Source organism: Mesoplodon densirostris, chromosome 1 (genome assembly GCF_025265405.1).
Source record: "Mesoplodon densirostris isolate mMesDen1 chromosome 1, mMesDen1 primary haplotype, whole genome shotgun sequence".
Lineage (NCBI taxonomy): Eukaryota > Metazoa > Chordata > Mammalia > Artiodactyla > Ziphiidae > Mesoplodon > Mesoplodon densirostris.
In genome coordinates this window covers 132,088,658-132,097,691 of record NC_082661.1, presented here as the reverse complement: position 1 = coordinate 132,097,691, position 9,034 = coordinate 132,088,658, and the positions used below count along the sequence as shown (strand labels likewise).

Sequence of the window (9,034 nt, the reverse complement as noted above, 5' to 3'; positions counted from 1 at the left end):
CTAGGTTGCAAATTTTTCCCTTTCAGGAATTTGAATAGATCATTCTGCCCCCCTTCTGGCCTGAAAGTTTCTGCAGAGAAATCAGATAATAACCTTATAGTGATTCTTTTGTATATGACTCTTTGTCTTTCTCTTGCTGCCTTTAGAATTCTCTCTTTATTTTTAACTCTTGTCATTAATTATGATATGTCTTATTCTGGGTCTGTCTGAGTTCATGTTGTTTCAGATCCTCTGTGCTTTCTATACCTGGATGTCTGTTTCCTTCTTTAGATTTGGGAATTTTTCAGCCATAATTTCTTCAAATACATCTCGATAACTTTTCTCTCTCTTTCGTCTTCTGGAACCCCTAAAATGCAAATGTTGGCATGTTTTATGTTATCCCAAAGACCTCATATGTTACTTTATTTTTATTTATTTGTCTTTTGTTCTGATGTTCTGATTGGGTGATTTTCATTCTATTTTCTAAATTACTTATACATTCTTCTGTATCATTTAGTATTTTATTCATTGCTTCTAAAGTGCTTTTTATCTCAGATATTGAATCATCTATTTTTGTTTGTGTCTTCTTTATATTTTCTAGTTCCCTGTTAAAATGATCTGTGCTTAGATGAATTCTCTTTCCTAATTCAGTTAGCATTTTTATTATCAACAGTTTGAATTCATTGTCTAGTAGACTGATTATCTCAGTTCATTATTTTTTTTTCAGGGCTTTTGTCTTGCTCTTTCAATTGAGAGTAGTTCTCTGCCTTTTCATTTTACTTGCCCTGTCTCTGTGAATATAGGTGAAACAGTTACCTCTTGTGGTCCTGAAGTGGTGTTCTTATGTGGAAGCATCCTTATGTAGACCTTGTGTGCCTTTGGTGGGAGGGCTGTGTTTGATGTGGATTCCAGTCACACATTTCCTTAGGGTGTGCTGGTATGGTAGCTATCACCTTGGTGTAGGGGTTGTGGCTGGTGGTGGAGAAGCCTGAGCCTGTGCAGGGTGTGAGGTGGAACTTCCACTCTGTTCAGTGGCCATCTCTACCCTTTCACAGGTGGAGTCTGCTCCCAAGGTGCTGGAGCAGAATGTTGAGAATCTGGCTCGAGCTGGTTGTGTGTTCCATTTAAGTGTGTGTTTTTCCTCCTCCCTGCACTGGGGTCTTTTCCCCAAAGCAGGGGAGTACTGAAGCAAGTGGGGCTCCTGTTCTTACAGTGGTCTGATGCACTGCTTGTGTAGGCATCTGTGGCTACCTCAGACACAGCTCACATTCACATCTCTTCCCCTGTTGTGGTCACTCCAGATCTAGTGCTAGGTTGTGGCATCAAGTGGGCAAGGCTGGAGCATTTGCTCATCTGGGATTGTGTACTTGTGGTCACAGGAGTTCAGGCAGCTGTGCTGCCATCAGAAGTCTGGGCTGCTTATGGGGTGCTGTCTTACTAAGCACCAACAACGGCCTCCGCCATCCCACCTGCAAACACCCCAGGCCCCAGGTCACCTCTGCATCCCAAGATTGAATCTTTTCCCAGTTGGTGGGGAATCTCCCTAGATCCAGGGCCAAGCTGTGGGGTAGGAGTGTTTGCTTGGCTTGGACTGGGGAGCCCAGTGAGGCAGCAGCCACTAGGGCTGACCTCTCTCCGCTCTGTCTGTTGGCAAGCCAGCACCCTTGCATTCCACACAAGTGGAGTCTAGGCTTCTCCAGACTTTCTATCTGTCCCAGCAGCTCTCCAAGCAGCCAAGGGAACTTGTCTCCTTCCTGTAGGACCCTAGAACTGGGATGCCCAGTCTGTGACTTGACCCATTCACTTCCCAGGGTGAGTGTCCATCTGTGCAATCTCTCTTTTCCTCTTAGTACCCTCCCAGGGGTATTGGTCCCAAACTGGTTCTTTTTTTCCTGTCCTACTCAATTATGTGTGTATCTTACTTACAGCCTTGGTTTGTAGGAGTTCTGCCACTTTCCAGTTAGTTTTCCATGAGAATTGTTCCACATGCAGATGTATTTTTGATGTGTTTGTGGGGGGAGGTGAGCTCCAAATCATCTTGCTCCACCACCATTTGATCTTCCTCTGATCAGTGATATTTGATGTTACTATTGCAAAAAGATTATGATTCACTGAAGGCTCAAGATGATTAGTATTTATTGCCAATAAGGTGTTTTTAAATTGAGATATGTACATTTTGAAGATGAAATATATTTGACATAAAACATTATGTAATTTAAGTTGTATAATGTATTGATTTGATACATTTATATTCAGTATATTGTAATAGGATTGTCATTTTTCATGGTAGTTCGCACCTCTATCATGTCACATAATTATCATTTCTTTTTGTGGTTGGAATAATTAAGATGTAGTCTCTTAGCAAGTTTGATGATTATAATATAATATGGTTGTCCATATTCACTGTACTGTACCTCAGATCTCTAGGACTTATTTTTCTATGAGATGCCGATCTGTACCCTTAAAAGACATCTCTCCTATTCTCCTACCCCTCAGCTCCTGGTAATCACCATATTACTCTCTGTTTTTACAAGTTTGACTTTTTTATATTCCACATAAAATGGATATTATCTAGTATTTGTCTTTCTCTGTCTTTTAAAAAAATAACAAAATGACAATCTTTAGCTAGATTAACTAAGGAAGGAAGAAGACATAAATAAAATTAGAAATGAAAGTGGAGACATTATAACTGATGCTACAGAAATACATAGGCTCGTAAGAGACTACTGTGTAGAATTATATGCCAAAAAATTACATTACCAAGAAGAATGAATAAATTCCTAGAAACACGCAATCTATCAAGACTGAATCAGGAAGAATTAGAAAATCTGGACAGTTATAATAAGTAAAGGTATTGAATGAGTTTCAAAAACCTCTCAACAGAAAACCCCAGGACCAGATGGCTTCACTGACATATTCTATGAAATATTTAAAGAATAATTAATGCCAGTTCTTCAAAAACTCTTCCAAAAAAATTAAAGAAGAGAGAGGGAACACTTCCAAACTCATTCTACAAGGCCAGTATTACCTTGAATATAAGCCATTATCCAGGATGAATATAGATGCAAAAATTCTCATCCAAATATCAGCAAGTCAAATTCAAGAACATATTAAAAGGATTATATACCATGACCAAATGGGATTTATCCCTGGGATGCCAGGATGGTTCAAAGTACCCAAATCAGTAAGTGTAATACATTGCATTAATAGAATGAAATTTAAAATAACTTGATCATCTCAATAAATGTAGAATAACATTTGGCAAGATAGAACATCCTTTCCTGATAAAAACCCTCAACATATTGGGTGTAGAAGGAACATACTTCAACATAATAAAGATGTGATATATATAATACACACACACACATGCACACACACACAGAACTGAATGTTATTCATCTATGAGAAAGAAGGACATCTTGCCATTGTTTGACAACATGAATGGACTTTGATGGCATTATGCTAAAATTCGTGCTTTCATTCTAATCTTATTTACTCCTATAACTAAATATACATTGTGACATATATTTTGAAAATTGTAATTCTAATTTATATTTTTTTATCCTACAAGAAAATTGTGATCTTATTATAGCTATTATTTTCCAACTAAACCTCATACTATAGTTGATTTAGTGTAACAAAAAATTATTTGAGAAAACAATTGTAATGGTGTGATGTGCACACGATAATTTATTTAATTATTGCTTAATTTTGAATATTTACATTACTTCCAGTGTTGTCTTTTATGAATTACTGCCCAAAATATTGTTTTTGCACATCTTGATTAATTTTCTCTGCATGGTTTCTTAGGAGTATATTATCAAAGGCTATAGCATTTTTAAGATTCTTGAAGCATTTTGACAAATGTCTTAATTCTTTAAAAATTACAGAAATTTTCTGAGAACCTAATAATGAATGGAAAATTTAGTAGCTTGAAGGAATAGTTTCTTTATATAATGAAATCTTCACAATCATTGACGTATTTAAATCTTGTTTTGCAACTTAATAGCAACAGCTACTGTTACTAATTATTATCATTATCCTACTATTCATCTTTTCTTTGTCCTTATTTCTCTCCTCTTAACCTCCCTTCTTACTAACACTATCACTTTCCTGCAATGAGAATGGGGAAATCTTTCAAAAACTAGGGTTAGATAGCATAGAACTTTCACTTATCTTAGCCTTTGTTGGTGCAAATGGCATTATTTTGTTCTTTTTTTATGGCTGAGTAATATTCCATTGTATATATGTACCACATCTTCTTTTATTTATTTTTGGCTGCATTGGTTCTTCCTTGCTGTGCATGGGCTTTCTCTAGTTGTGGTGAGCAGGGGCTACTCTTTGCAGCATGCACACTTCTCATTGCAGTGGCTTCTCTTGTTGTGGAGCATGGGCTCTGGGCATGCGGGCTTCAGTACTTGTGGCTCACAGGCTCTAGAGCACAAACTCAGTAGTTGTGGCACATGGGCTTAGCTGCTCCGTGGCATGTGGGATCTTCCCAGACCAGGGCTTGAACCCATGTCCCCTGCATTGGCATTGATAATGAAATTCTGATACTTGCATTGGTATAGAAATAAATATATGAGTTTCTAATTGGCAAGTCACTTTATCTAGCATCCCACATCTCTCTCACTGTAATTAAATATTCTAAATAAAGAACACAGGATTATTCCTATTGAAAATGCAAAGTAAGCAAAACAAAATAAATAGGAATAGGTAACCTTAGGCAGGGGGTTGGCTAGTTTGCAGTGGAGGCCTCCAACAAATTCAAAATTTGGTAGCAGTGGGAGAGGAAATTCAAAATCCCAGTATGTTCGAATGAGCCACATTTCAGCTTTCCCCATTGTCTTTAATAATGTAGTCGGTCTTCCTGGAAGGATAAACCAAAACAAAAAGAGTTAGATCAAATGATAATATTGCCATGTGAATATAGTAGGTAGTTTTTGGAAAGGAGCTTGGAATGATATAGCCAAAGATGTGTGAAAGTGTTCTCTAATAACGCAAATATATATGTATGTGTATAGTGTACATCATATTGTATCATATTATATCATATCATATCATGTAATACAGAAACCGAGCTACACAAGTAGAAACAATTTCTAAATGCTACCTAGATACTTGTGCTACAAATATGTGTGTAACTCTTCAATCTACCTGTCTTCATTTATCAAGGCATCTTATGAGGTTTCTAGAGATTGTTTTTAAGTTAAAAAAAGAAGTTAGTAATATGGATATATAATTGCTTGGAGAAGACCTTAGTGCTTCAGTTTGTGTTTTATGACTTCCTGGAGGAGAATCTGTATGAGTAATGGGAAACAGGGTTATACCTTACCCTATAATTTAATATTTTGATAATATTTATGAAATCATTTTATATTTTCATTTCATTGTTTCACTTATAAGAGACAAAATTCTGTTACTTTATACAAACTCACCTTCCAAGGCACTAGGAAAGTTAGGACTTCATTCTACCAACTAAAAATATGATTTACCTAGTACTTGGCTGTAAAGCTGATTCCATTTCTTCTCATTAAATGTCTGGAACCAAAAGTCAAAATAAAGTGCATGTATCATATTTTTGACCCTCTCCGTGAATGTCATGTGATCACTTAATTCTGAAAACGTAGCAGGTACGTAGGATGCTGGGAATGGAAGTCTTCCACTATACTTTTCAGCTGAATAGCCAGGAGAGAAGCGGAGACTGTACACTGAAGGTACTTTAAGTACCTCAGCCAGCAGCTCACCACAGGGTCCAACAGCATCTGCAAGAACAACATCAAACCTTGAATCATGTAGTTTTGTCATCAGCTTCTTGTTCAAAACAACATCTTTACAGATATTCATAAGCATATCAGAAAGTTCCCAAAATAAACTTCTCAATGATGAAAAATATGTCCGCAACGAATTTTTTGCCAGATATGTCCATTTCTCTACCAAATGCTTGATGGCATGCTTCAAATTATCTTTAGTTAAAGACATAGGGAAAGTCTCAAACTTAATAGCAGATGGTTTGTTGGGATCAATAGGAATGGAAGCTGGAGTTGTCAGAACAGTCACCTTACGACCCCTCATGACAAGTTCATCCAGGATTGTCTTCATATTCATCCAATGACTGTATTTCATTGGCTGTGCCAGCACCTTTCCACAACTTCCAGAGCTAAAGTAGCAAGTCAGCTGTAGTAGCAGCAGAAGTGAGAGGCATTTCACAGACATCTTGTTCATATGCAATACTTTTCAAAAATTACATTATCCTTTTGCCATTGCTCATGCTTATATCCAAGGAGAACTCAATCAGGATTTTAAATTATAACTCCTGTGCCTCAAATAACTACATTATATGAATAGTCACAGCTGTGGAAATCAAGTGAAAGGGCAAAGCATAGAACACTTCATGTTTATACTGGTGTTTAATATTATTTCAACAGTGCTATTATGCATCTAAAAGTTGATGACCTTGCACACGCAAATCAGTTATGTAAAAGAGAAAAATAGTGTAACAACAGTGGCAAGTGAGAGGCTTTTGTGTCTGTAGTCCCCTTGACACAGAATTAGAGATAATGTAACATCAACAGGATGGAGGGTTAGGAGGTCCCAACACTTGTATCGCCCACAAAAGCAACAAAAACAATAAATGAGCAACTACAAACCAATGTAAATTACTTTGGGAAAGCTCTGGATTACAATAAAGAAGCAGCAGAAACCCTGCCGATTGCAAAAACTGAGGATGGCCCTGTAAAAAGCTTGGGAAAGATTTTACCTCCATCACCTCATCCTCCAGTTCAGAGCAGCTTGGCACCCACAGAAATTCCTTCAAATGGATTTCACCCCATGGGGAGAAGAAGAGCAGGAGAATCTCAGCAAGCTTCACCATCATAGAGGTTTGCAGTATTTGCTACTGAGGACTTCCACAGTCTTCACCAACACTGATTACAGCAGACACAGAGCTGCCCAGATTCCCTGCTTCTGTGTCTTTCCTGAAGCTGGAAATGTTGCTGTGGTGAGATCTGACACTTGGGGCCCCATCACTCCGGTACCTTGCTTTCCCTGGTTGAGTTGCCGCAATGCCTGACTATCTATGAGACTGGAGCTCCTGCTCCGTGCCCTGCCCAGAGGTATTAAGTCAGTACTTTGTCTTGCCATAACTGGGGCAATGCTGCTATTTCTTGGATTTCACTGTGTATTCCTAGTTGTGGCTTTGACTGGTCATTACCTAGGCTGAGCTGCTGAGTTACTCACCATTCCTGGAGCCTAAGTCACGGCTTTAACCTATCATTCCTGGGGCTAAAATGCTGCTACTTTGTACCTCACCCTGGGTCGGGGTCCTGATCCACAATTACCATGGCCACACTGCTGGGGCTCTGCACCCCAACCCATGGGTCCTGACTTGTGACTTTAACAGGCCATTGCTGGGCACACACTGCTGCTGCTCTGTGACTTCTACTAGGGCCAGAATTGGAATCTTGGCCCACCATTTCCAGGCTGTGCAGCTACAGGACCCTGGACCCCTGGACATAAACCATTGTAGAACCCTGTCATCTCAGGGCCTGTAACACTGCTGCATCCCACTCACACCCCCAAATATATTAACTATACGTCAATGCCTAGGACTACAACTATATACATGTTTTACATGCTTGCTTTTTATATTTATTAAGAGAAGAAAGAAGATATATGCATTTATACCGTCATATAATTACTTATCTCACCAGTTCTCTCTGTTTTATCATGGTGATTAGAATTGCAATCTGGGTTTACTTCCTTCAGTTTGAAGACTTTCTTTTAGTTTTTCCTTTAAGGCTTATTTCCCAGCAATGAATTTTTTGGGGGAGAGTGGAGGGAGAGGAATATCTGTATTTTGCCCTCATTTTTGAAAGATAGTTTTGTTTGATATAGAACTTTTGGTTGACAGTTTTGTCTTTCAGCGCTTTGAATATGTCATCCCACTGCCATAGAGCTTCCACTGTTTCTGATGAGATATAAGTGATGTCTTATTGGAGTTCCCTTGTATGGATAAATTACTCTTCTTTTAGTGCTTCAAGATTTTCTGTCTTTAGCTTTCAACATTTCATTAGGTCTGTGTATGGCTCTCTTATGTTTATCGTACTTGGACTTGGTTGAACAATTGGGATACATAGGTTAATGCTTTTCATCATATATGGGATGTTTTCAGGCATTATTTTTAAAAATATTTTGCTCTGCTCCTTTTTCTCTGACACTCTCATTTTGTGTATGTTACTGTGCTTAATTATGTCCCACAATTCTCAACCCCTCAGTTCATTTTTCTTCATTCTTTTTTCTCTCTGTTCTTTGAGTTGTATTATCTTATTGATCTATCTTCAAGTTTGCAGGGTTTTTTTTGAATTTATTTTTGTCTGTGTTGGATCTTTGTTGCTGTGTGTGGGCTCTCTCTAGTTGCAGTCAGCAGGGGCTATTCTCCATTGTGGTGCACGGGCTTTTCACTGTGGTGGCTTCTGCTGCTGCAGAGCACAGGCTCTATGTGCGTGGCTTCAGGAGTTGTGGTGTGCAGGCTCAGTAGTTGTCATGCATGGGCTTGTTGCTCCACAGCATGTGGGGTCTTCCTGGACCAGAGCTCAAACCCATGTCCCCTGTATTGGCAGGTGGATTCTTAACCACTGCACCACCAGGGAAGTCCCTTGCAGGCTTTTGTTTTGTTTTGTTTTTAAAGTTCAGCAAGATTTTTTTTTTTGGATAGACATTGATGATCTGATTTTTAAATTCATATGGAAAGGAAAAGGACCTAGAATAGCCAAAGTTGTATATCAAACTTTAAAAAGGAAAACAAAGTTGAAGGACTAACATTACCTGATTTCAGGAGTTATTGTAAAGCTAAATAATCAAGAGAGTATGGTACTGGTGCAAAGACAGACAAATAGATCAGCAGAATAGAATAGCAAGTCCAGAAACTAACCCACACACATATGGCACACATATATGGACAATTGATTTTTGACAAAGGTGTAAAGACAATTTAGTGGAGAAAGGATAGCCTTTTCAACAAGTGGTGCTGGCATAACAGAATAGGCATGTGCCA

General features: G+C 38.4%; 1 protein-coding gene across 1 annotated transcript; it reads right to left on the bottom strand.

The window, feature by feature from the left end:
- Positions 1–1,416: 1,416 nt before the first annotated feature.
- On the bottom strand, positions 1,417–6,204 carry LOC132488540 (UDP-glucuronosyltransferase 2B4-like). The gene is made up of 3 exons (XM_060096840.1): positions 5,475–6,204; positions 4,701–4,849; positions 1,417–1,623 (listed from the first exon to the last, which is right to left on the bottom strand). The coding sequence occupies exons 1-3, from the start codon at positions 6,202–6,204 to the stop codon at positions 1,417–1,419; spliced, it is 1,086 nt and encodes a 361-aa protein (XP_059952823.1).
- Positions 6,205–9,034: the final 2,830 nt, after the last annotated feature.